Source organism: Oncorhynchus mykiss, chromosome 15 (genome assembly GCF_057628025.1).
Source record: "Oncorhynchus mykiss isolate SJ-2025 chromosome 15, ASM5762802v1, whole genome shotgun sequence".
NCBI classification, from domain to species: Eukaryota; Metazoa; Chordata; class Actinopteri; order Salmoniformes; family Salmonidae; genus Oncorhynchus; species Oncorhynchus mykiss.
The window spans coordinates 27,596,692-27,613,463 of NC_143036.1; the positions used below are offsets into that span (position 1 = coordinate 27,596,692).

At 49.4% G+C, this 16,772-nt stretch overlaps 1 protein-coding gene across 50 annotated transcripts in view; it reads right to left on the reverse strand.

Annotated features, from left to right (window-relative positions):
* The window catches only part of scrib (scribble planar cell polarity protein), a 105,646-nt gene that overhangs the window by 2,959 nt on the left and 85,915 nt on the right, over positions 1 to 16,772 (reverse strand). For 2 of the 50 annotated variants that reach the window (XM_090199709.1, XM_036944169.2), the window contains 24 exons: positions 16,415 to 16,525; positions 16,154 to 16,330; positions 15,885 to 16,001; positions 15,579 to 15,767; positions 15,364 to 15,483; positions 15,052 to 15,099; positions 14,653 to 14,709; positions 14,296 to 14,376; positions 10,030 to 10,101; positions 9,818 to 9,871; positions 8,938 to 9,003; positions 8,646 to 8,792; positions 7,806 to 7,925; positions 7,340 to 7,396; positions 6,954 to 7,115; positions 6,272 to 6,434; positions 5,404 to 5,620; positions 5,143 to 5,235; positions 4,781 to 4,963; positions 4,194 to 4,340; positions 3,408 to 3,547; positions 3,133 to 3,170; positions 2,604 to 2,678; positions 526 to 580 (listed from right to left, as the gene is read on the reverse strand). In XM_090199709.1, coding sequence (XP_090055835.1) covers positions 526 to 580; positions 2,604 to 2,678; positions 3,133 to 3,170; positions 3,408 to 3,547; positions 4,194 to 4,340; positions 4,781 to 4,963; positions 5,143 to 5,235; positions 5,404 to 5,620; positions 6,272 to 6,434; positions 6,954 to 7,115; positions 7,340 to 7,396; positions 7,806 to 7,925; positions 8,646 to 8,792; positions 8,938 to 9,003; positions 9,818 to 9,871; positions 10,030 to 10,101; positions 14,296 to 14,376; positions 14,653 to 14,709; positions 15,052 to 15,099; positions 15,364 to 15,483; positions 15,579 to 15,767; positions 15,885 to 16,001; positions 16,154 to 16,330; positions 16,415 to 16,525 — 2,689 coding nt within the window. Of the gene's footprint in view, positions 1 to 178; positions 209 to 525; positions 581 to 2,603; positions 2,679 to 3,132; positions 3,171 to 3,407; positions 3,548 to 4,193; positions 4,341 to 4,780; positions 4,964 to 5,142; positions 5,236 to 5,403; positions 5,621 to 6,271; positions 6,435 to 6,953; positions 7,116 to 7,339; positions 7,397 to 7,805; positions 7,926 to 8,645; positions 8,793 to 8,937; positions 9,004 to 9,817; positions 9,872 to 10,029; positions 10,102 to 14,295; positions 14,377 to 14,652; positions 14,710 to 15,051; positions 15,100 to 15,363; positions 15,484 to 15,578; positions 15,768 to 15,884; positions 16,002 to 16,153; positions 16,331 to 16,414; positions 16,526 to 16,772 lie in introns of all 50 variants that reach the window. The other 48 variants (XM_090199712.1, XM_036944171.2, XM_090199711.1 and 45 more) reach the window with 37 other exon arrangements.

Here is a 16,772-nt window from a genome sequence, read left to right on the forward strand (position 1 = left end):
GACCGACACTGTTACAAAGGCTACAGCAATATCAGGACAAAACCATTCCCTTCCACACACGAGCGAGAGCGCAAGAGAGCAAATGGTCCTACTACACGACACATTAACGCACAGCAGTTCACACACTCAGGCCAAAGTGCTCTCACACACACAGAAACACGCAGTGTGTGAATCCTACCAATAGGAGTTGCTTATCCCTGGAAGTCACCTGAATCAAAGGGATAAAAGTGATCAGGACAACATATTGTACATTATATGGGCTAGAGCTGTAAAATTCTGGTCATTTCCCCAAAATTGCCAGGTCCCGGTTGGACTATTTCAGGAATCAGGAGGGAATAAGCAGGACATCTTGGAATCCTCCAACCAGGATTTTTGGTAAACCTGGCCATTTAGGGAAAGCTAACAGAATTTTGCCGCCCTTGGGCTTAATCCTAATTAAAGTACCCTATTTACCAACAGAGATGCTGGACCTCACATGCTGTGGTTGTCAAGAGGTTTTGTAGACCCTGACCAACTGACACTCACCAGGGTTACTGGAGCCGTCGTCAATGAACTGAAAGTCGTCGACCGTGTCAGGGGACTGCAAGAGAAGGATACAGAGAGATTGTGAGTGGATGAAGACCAGGGAATGTGGCCACCTTTTATCCCGGGAACACCTTCACCAAGTTGAGTTAGGGGACTGGCAGTGGGTGGGTCTTGACCCAGGCAGTCACTTTGGCAGCAAGTGGGGGTAGAAGGTAGGTAGGTTCCACCTGCCCACAGCCACCGCAGCCTGGTCAGGCTGATGTTAGGAATCAGGAAGTTAAAAAGGTACAGTTGTGTTAGTCCATCAGTTCCGGGGGTTGTTCCATCACCCAGGTACAGCACAGAGAGCAGCTGTTCACAGGCAAGGAACCATTACAAGACACTGAGCAGAACCACAGTCACCGATGCAGCAGAGAAAGTCACAGCCCACTACACAGGTATCTGGACTAAGCACACACAGTAGCCCATCTTGGTGTGAATTCAACACTCATACATGCACCCCGAGTCTCAACACTTCAGCACTTCCACACTCCCTGATTTAAACCTTTAATTCCATCATAGGGAATGTGAAGGTGCACTCTGAGACAAGGGTGGAGAATCAGAACGCAACCATACAGGGTGCACACGTACACCCGAGGTCAACACACATTGTTAAAGCCCACCAAATAGCAACTCAGTAACCGTATTCTAGAGAAGTTCTGCACATTCCAGTGTCCCCCTGAGTTAGTGGGCAGCAAATCAGTGCAGACTATTGGCTTCTTTAGTTCTACTGGATTTCGGTCATGAAGTCTAGGAAAGCTGGCTTCAAGAACATCAAATGATTAAATGGTGGAACTATTCGAGTATATAGCCATGTTATTTTTTACTAGTTATCCCTCGTGTCATTATTTCTATTTAATATTTTTTTCTCTCATCTCTGCATTGTTGGAAAAGGACCCGTAAGTCAGCATTTCACTGTTAGTCTACACCTGTTGTTTACGAAGCGGGTGACACATTTAATTTGGTCTTCGTTAGTTAAGAACAGCATGTTAAATATAGAACCCTAAGGCCAAGTTACAACAGGAGCAGTGGAGGAATATTTGGTGGCCTTTCAGTGTGGAAGACTGACTGAAAAAACATTGAATCCACAGATACCATACAAAATAACATTACAGAAGAAGCCATAAACCCCCCACCCCCCCAACTCAGGAAATAAAGACTGATAGCAGTACAGACAACTACAAAATACTGGACCAGAACCCACCACAACAACTGAGAAACAAGTCTCCCTGGCCCCAATGGAACCCCCTGTTTCCCCTGTTGACTCCTCCCCATGCAGGCTGAGATCCAAGCTTAGGGAGACATTCTGTTTAGCCCAGGATGTTCCCATCGCCAATATGCTGGTTAGGTTAAGCGATAGATTGGAAAATTGTATGCACCAGGAGTCAAGAGCATGACGGAAGATACCAAATGGAGGATGCTGTGTCGTTAGGTCTGCCTGGTACTGGGAGACGGAATTAGGAACCAGGACAGACAGAGCTCAGCCTCAGCCATGGACAGAGAGAGGGAGAGCGAGAGTGGCTGAGAAGGAGGGAGAGATGCAGTATCTGGGCAGTTTCTAATTGCTGGCTGTGTAGTGGGGCTAAAATCACTGGTTGGTGAGTGTTGATGTTGCTGGGTGAAAGCTGGTTGGTTAGTTGGGTTGAAAATAAACATAAAGGGATTGGTTGGTGAGTGTTGGATGGTGAGTGGGTGAACAGGGATGAGGGAAAGCTTTAAGTGGAGGTGAGAGGTCATCCTGATAGGAAACTCAGGGCCTGATTTAATTACGTGGTCAGTAGCTTACTGGTGTGTTAGTGTATTAGCATGTTTTTTCCCAGGATCTATTCATCAACTAAATCAGAGGTAACAACTAGCAAGCCATATACCTCAAATGGAGCAGGGGAAAAAATCTAATCAGGTGGAGAGCCAAAATGGCGGCCGCTGTATAAGGTCTGATTACTGGAGGACTAGAGGGGAGAAAAGGGGGACTGGGGCAGAGGCAGCAGGGAAAGCCAAAGGGAGGGCTGGGGCCTGGGAGCTCAGCATGCAGGCAATACCTGGATGTCGTATACGGGTTTGGAAGAAGGAATGGCAGCAAACTGTCGGTAGTCAAACTTCTTTTCCGACAGGGACTAGAAGGACAGCAGAAAGGAATGAGGAAGAGGTCAGGAAAGAGGGAGAGAGTGAAGGAGGGACAGGGAAAGTGAAGGAGAGAGAGGAGGCAGCAGGTGGTGGATGGATGACTCATACTACAGTCCAGTGTGGCTTATGGAGGGAGAGGGATGTGATTGGCTGTGGTGATGATCCTGGCATTTGATTGGCTGTAGTGATGATTGTGTAGAATGGTGGAGAAAAATGTCCCTGCGCCTTAAAGCCCATTAACAATAACTTTTCTGTCTACAAATAAACACACTTGATGGTGGAACACCTCTCACCGGAACAGCTACTTAAAAAGATAAGGCAAAAGTTACTGTTATTCTCAGTTAAAATGAGCTCTGGCTGTCCAAGCAACAAGACCCTAGATTGAAATAGGTCAGTAGAGACATCTCTACGAACACAAAAAGCAGGAGAAGACTCCATCCTTACCAGTCTGCCTGGTGACGTCACTCCTCTGGGACTGAAATCTGTACAAGACAGAAAAACGAGGTGGGTTAGGACACTATTAGTCTGAATCCAGTCGATGATTGAGGCGCCGCGGTATTGAGTGAGAGTGTGTCCCAAACGGCACCCTATTCCCTATATAGCTCACCATAAGACTCTTGTCAAAAGCAGGGTGCCATTTGAGATACAGACATTGAGTGAGAGTGAATAAATGTAGGGGCTGAGCTGTGTGACAATACATGAGACAGCCACTGACGTACCTTCCAGAGGGGTGGGGGATGGCGTGGGGGCGGGCGAGGGTGACTCGGCCAGCTGGTCTAGTGTGCCACGCTTCTTTCCCTCCCGAGACTTAGCGATGACCATCTGAGCCTTCAGAGCATCCTGCTCCAGAGACTTCATCCTGTTGGAGAGAGAGAGGACACCATCAGATAGAGAGATGGACAGGAGAGAGGGAGAGAAAGTGAGAGAATGAATGAGAAGAGGGGAGAGAGAAGTGAAAGAGAAAAGAGAGATGAGTGAGGGAGAGCGAGCGAGAGGATACTAAGGCACGGTGCTCTAATGGAGTGGCGAGGACAATCAGACAACACCAGCTGTTGGGTGCTCCTTGTCCTGGCCTGCTGTGGCTCACTCAACACAGAAATGCTCGTTAATAAGACTACAGTATCAAGACTAGCATGGCAGACAGCATCCAGGAGAAGGACTACCTAGACAGGCCCCCAGCTCACAGACTGCTGCAGCCACACTGTTAGTACGACAAAAGATGGAGTAAAACCAAGAGAGAGCGAGGGAGAGAGAGAGCGAGAGAGAGACGTAGAAAGTAACAAAGAGACAAAGCTAGCGACTGAGCGAATGGACGCAGCCAGCCAGGACGTGCAGAAGCGGTGACGTCAAAAGCAGTCGGTGAAAAGCACAGATAGAGGCACAGTCGTATTGAGTACACTTGCTTGGACCCCTAAAACTCAACCCCCCCCCCAAACCATGGCACCCCACAGCAGCACAACCCCCATGGGTGTGTGGGCCTGGGCCAGTGGGTGAGGTGAGCAGACCTGAGCTGGGAGGCAGCGGAGGAAGCGGCAGCGTTTTGGGGCTGAGGGGGCGGCACGGTGCCCTGAGACGCCCTCACTCGCGACTGGTAGAGCCTCTTAGCCAGGTCCTGCTCATACTGCCTAACATCCTCCTCTAGGCCATAGGGCCTGCTCCCACAACGAGGAGGGGGGGAGAGGGGGAGGAGGACAGGAATACGCACAGAGGGACGGGCGGATAGGGGACACAGAGAGAAGAAAAAAAGCAGATATGGGAGATAAAACATTGAAACGAATAGGAGAGAGTGTGTCAGGGGAAAACCAATGAGACCAGTCTAGCAGAGATGAAAACAGTGAGAGGGAGGAGATCAGAAGTAGATAGAATCTCTGACAATTCCATGAGGAAAAGATGAGAAATATCTGACAAAAGCAAAGACAGTAGAAACACAGAAAAAGAGCTTGGGAAGGAAAATAGGAATATTGGCCCCTGCTGTTATCTACTTGGCTCAGTACTTAGAATATATTGATTTATGTCCTTTTTTGTTCACACATTCAAAATGTCCTTTTGTGGGTGTGTGATTGTGTAAGTGTGTGTGTGTGTGTGTGTGTACCTTGCTGCCCTCCACATGGCTCTCTTCTCGGCCTCCAGAGCCCGTTTCTCGGCGGGGGACAGGTCCTTGTCTCCGGCCGGGGCCAGCTCTGGACTCTGCATCCTCAGCCGCTCCTGTTGCCTCCGCTCTGCCTTGGCCGTCCGGATGGGAGCCCCCGACTCTCCAGGGTACACTGGGATCAGACTGGAGGAGGGGGTGGAACACACAATGTCAAAACACACTGCTCTCACACACACACTTCAGGTGACTCGGTAGTGTCACACAAGTTCGGGAGATGCGTCCCACTGCAGAGACTATGATGCTGATAATCAACACACGCACGGATATGGCTTAAAATCCAGGAAGTGTTAGGTTGTCTTTACCCAGTCATGGAGTTGGGCCGCTGCTGATCCAACCTGAAGCTCTCCTCTAAGGAATTCCTCTGGGAGTCTCCTTTACCATCCACTGACGAGGGCCTATTGGCACAACCATAAATAAGGGAAGATTAATACGCTAAATTTAAAATAAAATAAAAACTCCACAATATAATCTCCCATTACTCCAAACAAACATCTGAAAATTATAATGAGCAATCAATTCATCTTGATTTAAAGTTAATTTCCTAACAAGAGAATAGGCTGTACCCTGAGCTGCCACAGTAGCTAGGGGGCGTGGCGCTGTAGCTGGGGGGCGTGTTATAGTGCCTGGGGGGCGTGGCCACAGGCTCCACCTTGTACTCCACCCCGTCCAGCAACACCTTGCCCGTGGCCTTCAACACTCCCATCTGCGTCACCAGGTCGTCGTCCTCCTCATCATCGTCATCCATCAGGTACTCCCGCGCCCGCTGCTCAAATCTCCTCTCTGGTTTGGTGGTGGTGCAGAATGAATTCCATTAGGATGAGATTCATCAAGGTTTCAGTGTTTCAACCAACAAGTACACATTGTTTGTTGTAGCCATGAACAAGCACACCTGATTCAACTTATCAACAAGCCCTGGAGTTGAAACAGGTGGATTTATCAGGGGCAACATACATGTGTGATGTTGCGGGTAGTCAAGGACTGGTGTTGGGGAACCACTGGTCCATCTGACCAAAATGAGTTGTAGCATTAGAGCAACTTTCCCCAAATTCCCAGGTTTTCCAAACCCCCCCGCCTCAAAAAAATCTAAAATTCCCAGAATCATAAGCAACTAATTAAGTATCCTCCAATACAGGATTTCTGGAAACATGCAACCCTATAATATATTATTTTAATATATTATAATATATATATTTTTTAAATTCTCAATTTAACATTTATTTTACTAGGCAAGTCAGTTAAGAACAAATTCTTATTTACAGTGGTGGCTTAGGACAACTGCCTTGTTCAGAACGGCAGAACGACAGATGCTGACCTTGTCAGCTCGGGGATTCGATCTAGCAACCTTCCGGTTACTGCCCCAACGCTCTACCCACTAGGCTACCTGCCGCCCCTAGAAGTTGGTGAAGGGTATTATTTGGCTGGCTGACAAACCTTCCTCTTCCCTCATCTTCTTCAGGTCATCTGCTCCCACCAGGGACACGCGGCCTTTGGGCTTGCTGTCGGGCATCTGCTGCTTCATGTCGATCTCGAAGTACTTCTGTCTGTCCCTGAAGGAGCGCTGCTCTGGGCTGTCTCTGCCCCCAGGAGATGGAGTCTGTAGGGGATAGGAGGGTTAGGATGGAGGCAGAGCAACAGTCCTCAAACATGACCCACACCGCCCTCTGGAATGGCCACGGGGACCAAAGACGACATCATTTAGGGTTTGACGTGCAGAACCAAGTGCTAAATGTGAACACATGCAAGATCCCACAGCAATTATTTCCAAACATGCAGATTTGAGATAAACCACCATTTTGAACTGAGAATAATCAGTTTTGAAGATGAAGTTTTTACAGTATATTCAGCACAGTATTCATTGATTGTCAAGCAGTAGGTGGGAAAAAGATCAATTAGGCAGTTGAATCACAACCCAACACCACTAGCTACGATTCATTCTGAGAAGGATGATTGATTGACAGGATCCTATCTCTGACACTAAATGTAGCACCGGCACCCCATCTCTATGTAAGTAACAGTGATATAGACACTGCCATCACCACCAAAGCGAAGGGGACCCGCAGCTTGATCTGAGGCCGATTACGGGTACGCACGGCGGGCGGGGCGGGGGGGGTACCTTTACGACCATGTCCATTGAGGCTCTGGAGAGGCGTGGCACTGCTGCCAGACTCATATAGTCCCGACGGTCAGAGGAGAGGGAGGGTCGGGGAGAGACGTGGGCTGCCAGACCTCCGTCCCCCTCTACCTCATCCTCAAACACCTCGTTGTTCAGCTCAGGCTGAAAGAGCCACAGAAGTTGTCACGTGACCGGAGTGTCAGCCCAACGGGACATGACTAACCGCCAATGTCACTTTAATACAGGTTTTTATCTGCACTTCTTGGAACACATTCCGACCTGTGTTGCCATTCGAACTCATTCGACATCCCACAGACAACACAAAAACACACTGGTCATTAACGCTGTACCTACAACATGTATTGTAATTTGGTACAAAGGCTCACCTCTAGAGAAGGAGAAGGCAGGTTGGACTGGATGTTGTTCCTCTGGCCATACAGGTCCTGTTGGTGGACGCAGAAGAGAGTGTGTAAGAGGGAAGCAGCCATTGGAACGGCCCAGTCATCACACAGTGAAGAGGCACAAACGTAGAAATAGAATCACAGATTCTATTTCTATGGACACAAAGCAGGCAAGGTGATGAGGATGGTTGAGATGGGATTTAAAATGGATGGGACTTCTCAGCACAGGAGCTACAGGCGTCTGATGACCGAAAGATTGTTTTCAGAGGGTGAATTGTGAAAAGCAGCACCGGGACGACAGAGCTGCCGCTGTGTACATTTCAACACAGTACGGACCACAGTTACAGGCCCAAATGGGGGGTGGGGGACACACACAACCAAACGGTGAAGACGATCACCACAGCATGCTTGTTGGGACCCAGGGGGTGCATGGGCGGGGCAACCTGCCTACCTGCAGCGGTGGCTCCAACATGGCCAGCGAGTGAGGCACGGCGGCAAACGCCTTGTATGCCTGCTTGGGGTTCAGGGAGAACTCATCGATTGTGTCAGGGGAGGGGGCACGAGGCTGCAGCTGGGGGGGGGGGGGGGGGGGGTCAGGAGGCAAGAGAGGGAGGTCCATGAAGTGGGAGGAGCCATAGGGAAGGAGGAGGAGACAGAACAAGACAAGGAGAGGGACAATGAGATAAAACAGCCAAGCTGAAGAAGAAAGTGGAAGAACAGGTAGGTGGGAGACAGACCATGACATGAGGGGGATGTTTCGAGACAGACAGTAGGGCTGGGCGGATGAGGATGTGCCTGCCTTGTTGAAGCTATGGCACTCAGGTAATGTGCACAACTCGGCAGCGATAATAACCTTATATACAGGAAACTGGGAGATGGTTGAGATTCAACCCATAGCTGACTAAAAGCTGAGGGTTGATGCCGTGGGGTTAGCCCAATCACCAGATGGATTGAAACAAACATTCCAGAACTCCCCTGCGTGCAATTGGTTGGCTCTGGCTACAGTCGCAGCGAGTTAGGCTGAGAATGCAGGTCCACTTTCACAGAGCTTGTCTTCAACAACAGCGCTATTACTTTGAGTTCCTGTGTGCGAATGAATGCAGGGACAGGGACCCAGTTCAAACTCTTTGGTAAGTAGCTTCCGAAATGGTATGAAATCATGTTGACATTTTTTTTGGCAATTAGCATTCGTGACACTGCTGTGAGTCAGTGAGGCACCAGTTTTTGAGACGGCAGAACAGGGGTGGGGGGGGGTCTCACCCTCACCCTACGTGGTGGTGAGGGGTCTTACAGAGGTCTGGGAGTTGATGGGGGAGGGGCCATGCTGGAAGGGGTTGGGACTGCTGTGCCCGTCTCTGCTGTGCCCGTCCGGAGTGCCTGGCGAGGTGCTTGGCCGCCCGCCACCACGGGAGAGTGGCTGGATGGAACCCGGCCTCGTCTGGAAGGGAAAACCACAACAAAGATGATGTTAACAACTTCAATATAGTCTCAACAGTGCGAAAGGACTAGGAATGCTTACTGTCAATGAAAGACAATGAGAGCACAGATCTTGCCCCCATACGTGCTAGATCGAAGGTCAATACCTCATAGGGACTCAATGGCGAGTTATTCTTGGCAGGCAGTGCACTTTGGGGGAAATGAATGCTTGCCTGAAAGAAAACACAGCAGAATGCATGGAGCTGACACGATGGCTTACATGACAAGTCACACACCCCTATGCTAGCATTTCAACATAGGGTGAAGTTGCCCTTAGATGCTGATCGTGGGTCAGTTTGCCATTTTCTCCACTAATGGTTCAGGTTAGGACTGGGGAAGGGGAAGCTGATCCTAGATCTTTACCTAGAGGATATTTCACCCTGGCGCTTTCAAGATGCAGGCATGGCGAAAAACATGGTTCTCACACTAACATACATGCAGAATGGAAACGCTTTCGCCACTACTACCCTGACGATGTAAAATTAACTCTAGCTCTGAATTCTGGAACACATCTGTTCTGAAACTGAACAACCTGCAGTAGCTCAGAACACATTCCAATACTTGAACATATTTCAACATCGTTTTCACTGCAAAGCTCAGGGTTCCTTACACATTCCAGCCAAGCTAGAATTAAAAAAGGCACAGGTTTCGGGTAGGGTCCCGAACAGGGAGAGAATCTGAGTCTCCAAAAACAGAGAGCGCATCCCAAACTGCACCCTATTCCCTATGGGCCCTGGTAAAAAGCAGTGCACTATAAAAAAGGCAATAGGGCACCATTTGGGGTTTCAACCAGTCGAATACTGCATGAAGCAGAGAAAGCATCAGTAATAAGTGGCTATGGCAAGCTCAGCAGTCACACATGTAGTATAGCTCTGCTGTAGTACAGCTCATTAAAAACCGCTGACACAATGGCAAAAGGATCAGACTCTACTGGTGGTAGTCTATGGAAGCTGAGCGGACAAAGCCAGGCCAGAACAGACCACTTACGAAGCGGGTCTCCCTGCCTGCACACAGGGAACTGGTGGAGGAATGAGCACTGGGCTAGGGAGGGAAGGAGGGAGGAAGAGGGTGAACCAGCAGGTAGGGTACCTCAAAGCCATCTACCCTGTTCTCTGAAGTGACTTATGGAAAAACATGAATAGGTGCTATGAAAGCAGAGGTGTCAATGAGAGGATTTGTTGGGGGTGGGGTGGACTTACCGGTTGTGTGCTAGGTGAGTAGGGGGCATCTCTAATGGGACTGTCTGTCCTGGGGGGCTCAGTGGAGGGTGCCTAGACAACACACAGCGAGAGACAGAGAGAGATTTAGCAGCTGTCCCAGCTTTTACCTATTTTACTTTCATGCTTATTGTGGAACACTTAAGACCAGGATTTCTGGACAACAGTGGGACTTCTGGGAAAGCCACCAGATTGTTGCAACCCTATTGGTGCAGCAAATACTAGCAGACATGTCCTTGAGCACATGCACTTCTCATTTCAGTCAACAAGCAGCTACCGCTGGGCACCATGCACTTTAGCATGTGTCTCTACTGTACCATGGTTACCGTTCCTTTCAAACTCATACTTGAGATGTTTAGGATTGAGGCTCGAGTTCCTCCTCGCAGCTGTTGAGTGGACATTCCTACCAGTCCAGGACTTCTAGCGGAAACGTTGTCACTGCAGAGTCCCTGCTGCGCTGTGCACTCCCACACTCATTCATAGCAGGACATTTCTCCATCTCAATTCCAACAGTCACATGCTCAATTGCTCATGGTTATTTTCAATGGGTTAGTGAAGGAGACATCCATCAAAACTGGTGACTTTACACATCTCGGTCATTCAAGTCAACTTGGCTGGTTGGTGATTAGCACGAAAATAAGTCGGATCAGTTTATTACCCTAATGGTTAAGTTACAATGGAAAACTCAAAAACACATCTCTCATAAACTCTTATCTGAAACATTTCTATTGGTGCACAGAGACAAAGGGAAGAGCTACTCCTACACTGTGCCACACACCATGCTGGCTAGAACCCACACACGCAGGCAGGCCGCTTGCCTTGCTGAACAACCAGGGCTGCAACTTGCCGCCGCTCCCGTAGCCCATGGGAGGCCCTGATAGGATACACTCCGAGGGGGGGCGGCCCTTTCCCTTGCGATTGGCCACCAGGAAGGGGTTCTCACTGAAGTTAATTGGCTGGGAGTCCACCAGAATCTCCTCCTCTTCATCTTCACCGGTAGGCGGGGCTTCCTGTCTAGCTGCTTCTTGATTGAAGGAGGTGATGGCGGGACTGGGAGAGTGCTGGGACATGTAGAGGTGCTCGGCCTCTGTGATCATAGTGGGGCAGGACTGAGGCAGAGCATGGGGGTCCACGTGGTAGAGGGAGGTGGAGGGCTGCCCCAGGCCAAAGCCCAGGGGCTCTAAGGGGGCAGAACATTGGGTCTGCAGGGGGGCCTCCATGAAGGCAGTCACACAGACAGAGGGAGCGAACTGAGGAGGAGCCAGAGAGAGCGAGAGAGCAAGAGAGAGAGAGCGCGAGAGAGGGATAAAGGCATAAGAAAACAGAAATCAGAACAGAGAGGGAAAGAGGGAACTGAGGAAGAGAAAGAGACCGATAAATAAAGACGAGGGAAATACAGAGAAGGTTGAAATACAGAACAGAAGGTAAGGTCCAAGCTAGATAAGAGATGGAGACTGATCTCCACGGGTTAAGAAATGAGATAAAGACTGGAGGAAAAGGAGGTGGAGACAGATGGGATAACAGATATGGGGAGCAGTGTTGTGTAAAATGCTAAAATAGACACGCAGCTAATCTCAGAGTTAGACCTACTTGACACTCTGGCAGGCCAGATATCAGAGCCATCAAACACAAAACCCATGTGTGACCAGCACATAGTGCCTTACGACACATCCACAGCCTAGTCGGCGTCCAAAATACAGCTGCAAAATTTCAGTAACTTTGCCAAAAGTCCCCAGGTATTCCGGAAAACCCGGATTTCCTGCTTATTCCCTTCTGATTTTGGGAATTTTCCAAACGGAATATCTGGAATAATGTTCAGCCCTACACACACACATCTCAAATGCCTACCGTCCAGGTCGTGCGCAAAACATCTCTAATGCAGAAGGGCTTTCAGTGTATAAGGGAGGAGCACAGCCCATGTGACAGTTCATTTCATCTGGGGAGAAGGAGAGGAGTTTCTTGATTCCCGTTATACCAGAAGATAAAGGGTTATCTAGCCTTGTAGTTACGCTCACATTAACACTGGAGCAGCCTTCCCTGCCACCGTCTTCAATAAACCAAAACGCCATCAGTACAGTTGGACAGAATACACATAGGCTCCAGTGTACTCCTTACATTACGAATCAGGCCTCAATACACTCCACATACAGGACAACGGAGAGCTCATTACAGAAGCAAACCACGATGCCGGGCTTCATGCGTAACTAGATACAATACCGCACACAACTGTGGATTAAGGTCCTTGGATTAAACAAATCTTCTTTAACCAGAACGTGGCGTCACAGAGTGTGTTCCACAGGCAACACAGGTTTCGATCAACTCAAAATGTAATGTGCAAAATATGCCATGGTTTAAAGTGGGACGAGGCTTAGTCACTTCAGAACGAGATGGTCACGTGCATTCCACGACAATGGCCTTGACTTGTCGTGACAATCCAAATGGCGTCACTAAGAATACATGCAGTCTTGAATTGTGACACATTGTCTTGGCGGACATGCCGGTAAAAATGCTGCCTATAGTAGTGGAGGTCAGTGGGGTCACCCGCTGGGGTGGAATGTGAACACGTACCCTTTTGGCACAGGCTTGGAAGACAGTAGAAGACAGCTGGGGGGGGGGGGGGGGGGGGAGACGACCAACATGCCAACTGACGTTACCCAGCCGCCCTGGGAAAGGCTGGAGCCAAGTAAGGTTAATTACGAGACAATCCTGTTTACCGCATAATTCTAATGCCAAGAAGCACTAATAATCTTCTGGTCATTGAACCCAGTGGTCCTCATTCCAAATGTAATGCATAGCCATGCAAGAACAGCTGCAGGAGTATATGTATATATATATATACACATACATATACACACACACATATGTATATATATTTAGCCTTTGCAGAAAAGCCCCATGGCTTAGTAAAATAGCTTAAAGGAGTCTAACCACTATGGCATAAAGAGAAAATAAACATCTAACTCAAATAGCTCGAAATACAATAACCACATCCCTACTATAAACTAAGCAAGGGGGAAAAAAAGAGCAATTTTGTCAAACTATAGCCTTGCCTATTCATTTATCTATGCAGACTCTAAAACAGTGACCGGCCTGAGACGGCCAAAGTCAGCACCTTGTCAGCTCATAAATCCTTAAGTCATTTACATCGTTAGCAAAATGGCTGCCGTTCACACATGGAGCTGGAACACAGAACTGACACAAAGACGGTCCAGAGAGCCTCTCAATGTACGAAGGAATAGACGAAGGAAGGAAACGCACAAGAGATGACAAAGAGAGAAAGACACAAAGTAGAGCACAGTCGACCCGCAGTCTGTCTGGCACTGTCCCTATACTCACTGTGGGCTGGAGGGACCAGGGGAGTCGTAGCTTCACTCAGACCAAACTCTTCCAGGGACACTGACTGAATGACCGAGAACACACATTGGGACACTCTCCCTCCCTCTTTTGCCCGCACCCCTCCGACTCCAATCTCAGCCAGGTTTAAAATAACCCCGAGCAGAGTCTGGGTGGTGTTGGGGGCAGCTGTCCCCCTCCCCCAAATCAACCCAGAGACTCCAGTGCTTTTTACTGTACCAGCTACCAACCATTTTGGCAGCATCATTTCCCTCCATCCCAGCAGATGATGTACATTCCTGTGCAGCCTTTAGTTTTTCTTCGTGTACTCGCTCTTCTATTCGCCTCTGGCTTTTTCTTCTTCTTTAGGCGATGTCTTTATGCCAAGGTGGACGCACCATTAGCACAACCTGCAGTGCAACAGTAATCGTCTCCATTAACAATACAAATGGATCCCGTTTTGGGATGCAGTTCCTCATCATCACGTCACAGAATTCAACGGAATGGTTAGGTTGCATTGTAGACGCTGTTGATTCTTTGGGCCTGGCGTACGCTAGACAGGATGCCCAAGACGTTGGCGAGAAACGCAGGAGTCAAAGTTGTGAACATGGAGGGGGGGGGGGCAGTTTCAACATTCTCCCCCTGGCCTCCAGAGGCACCTGCTTGGCCTCTGGTCACAGAGTTTCCTGGGAAGATAAACAGGGCAGATTCCACAGGGAGGTCTATTCTGGTCGCAATGGGGCCATTTCCAAGATAGTCAGCAAACAAGTCCAGGCATTTCAACCCAGACATTTCACAGCCTTAGTCAGGAATCACAGGCTATATAAGAGTTACCTCATCATTTCACCGTAATCAACAAAATGGGGGTTGCGTTACCTTTCAAGTAAAATCCTTAAATTGTTAACTTCAACTTACCCTGTTGACCTTCTGCAGAGCGGTGGTGGGCAGTGCAGCCAGCGTCCGGTAGTCCAGATTCAGAGGTCCAGTGCCCAGGTTCTGAGGGAACAGAAGGTTGAGTGTCAGACCTACTGGGGGGGGGGGGGGCGGACGGACGGACGACCAACACTTCCTGTCACACTACTCTCATGTGTCACTCAGTAACTGACCAAAGCTAATTCGTTATTACATAAATATGTATTGAAGCACAAGTTTCCAGAACATTCCAATCCAAATATTATAGTAAATTCTTCCGGACTGGAGATGTCCCCTCTCTGGTAGGGGAGATGGTTGGTTGAGCTGAGGACTCGGAGGCCCAGGGGATATCAGTCTCACCTCGGTCTCCTCTTCTAGCAGGCGAGTAGCCTCCTCACGCTCCAAGCGCATGCGCTCCTTCATCGAGAAAAGGGGGAGGTGGAGAGGAGGAGGACACCCAGCCACACACACACACACGTGTAATTATAGAGAATGAGGGTGAAATGAGTGAAGGTGGGATGGAAAGTGAAATAGGCAAAAAGACAAGCATGGAGAAATGAAGTGGAGGTGGGATGAGTGGAGATGGTGTACGGACGACCCAGACACATTGTGGGGGTAGGAGAAAGGGGGTGGGGGTAAGAAAGAAGATAAAAGGAGAGAAAGGATAGAACCCACACACATTAGAAAAGTGCTCAGTTTATTTGCCACAGTAGCAGAAAAAGCATGCGAGGGAGGACTTGGCTACGTAGTCTCACTCACCACCTCTTCTCTCTCCCACTGGGACGTCTCTCGCGCCATCTCCACCTCCTAGGAAATAGATTTTTAGGTCAAACTGTTTCCTATTAACGAGCATCCATTCTGTTATGCGTTTGAGGAAACATACGCTCCTTATTTTGTTAATCACTTTGCACTAGCACCTTGTGTTATTCTTTGGAGCGTGGATTAAATGTAGTATATTTTTGCATCTCTGCCTCCTTGGTTTTATCTGGTCATGGCTTGTGCACCGACCACCATCCATTGTAGCCTGAGAGCAGAACCTCACACCTGCTTTCTGCGTCATATTATTCTCACCTTCTGTAGGATGTCCATCTCCTCGGGACTCAGGTCTCGGTCTATAGAGGAGATGCTCTCCATGCTGTTCTTACGCACGATGCCCGCCGCAAACGGGTTGGCAATGATGCCCGGCGACGCCTGTGAAGACGCACAATTATCACAGCATCCATTTTGAATCCGACTCTGCAACTAAGGGTCATTAACAACCCGGAATGGAGGTCAGTTTCCCTTACCTCTATGGCGGCAGCGTTGCCTGGGTCGAAGCCGTCACACACCAGCATGAACAGGGTGTCTCCCACGGCGCGGAGCACGCGCACGGCCTCCGTGTGGGTCATGCCCAGCAGGCTGTGGTTGCTCACCTCCAGGATCCGCATGCCCACCAGCAGACGGCCGTCTCTGGCCGCTGCACCACTGGAGCTCACCTACAGCGGGCAATGCAGGGGGGGGGGGATAAGGCAATACCACTAATGGGAAAACCCATCTATATTGGGGTAGTGGTTGACCCGGTGAGAAAGACCAGACGTAATGCCTAAAGGTACCTTGGATATGAAGATGCCCTCATCGGTGGCGTCGAAAGGGTTGCCAGCGTGGCCTTTGGCACCGCCACGTATGCTGATGCCCAGCTTCTCTCCAGTCTGCTTCTGGATCACTATCTCCTGTATAGGGACACATAGATCAGTATATGGGACTGTGTGTGTGTGTGTGTGTGTGTGTGTGTGCGCATAGGCCTGTGTGTGTGTGTGTGTGTGTGTGTGTGTGTGCGTGCGTAGGCCTATTTCCGTGTACATGTGTGTTTACGAGACGTCACCTGCATCCCCGGCGGTGAGGGGTCCCTGCGCACCAGCATGCGGATCTCCTGTTTGTTGGAGAGCAGGGCTTTAACAGCCTCCTGGTGGGTGGCGTGGCGCAGGTCGATGGTGTTCACCTCCAGTATCCTGTCCCCGACCCGCAGCCCACTCTGACACGCCAAGCCATGTGGGATCACCTAGCACAGGCAGACAGAGGGTGAGATACACAAACCAGGAAACATGGGAGCAGGGAAAATATATATGAGAGAAGAGCGAGCCACCTTCGAGATGAAGACACCAGGCTCGCTGACGCCGAACGGATGACTGGCATGGTCGCTGCCTCCCACGATGCTCAGTCCTAGAGGGCCGCCCGCCTTCACCAACATCACTTCCTGTCAGGAGAGGAAGTGAAGCGACTAACGTAAACAGTGTTGTCTAAAGTTTTATTTCAGGGACTGACTAGGACAGAGGCACCAGAAACACAGTATCTGGAGCAAAACATCACAGACGACAAATACCAAATACACATTTCAACTCAATACCTTACCCAGAGACCCCCCTATTTGACAAGACCACAAACCATCTATGGAACTACCATATCTACTTGTAAATGAGACAAGACACAGGCCTAAGCTCTTA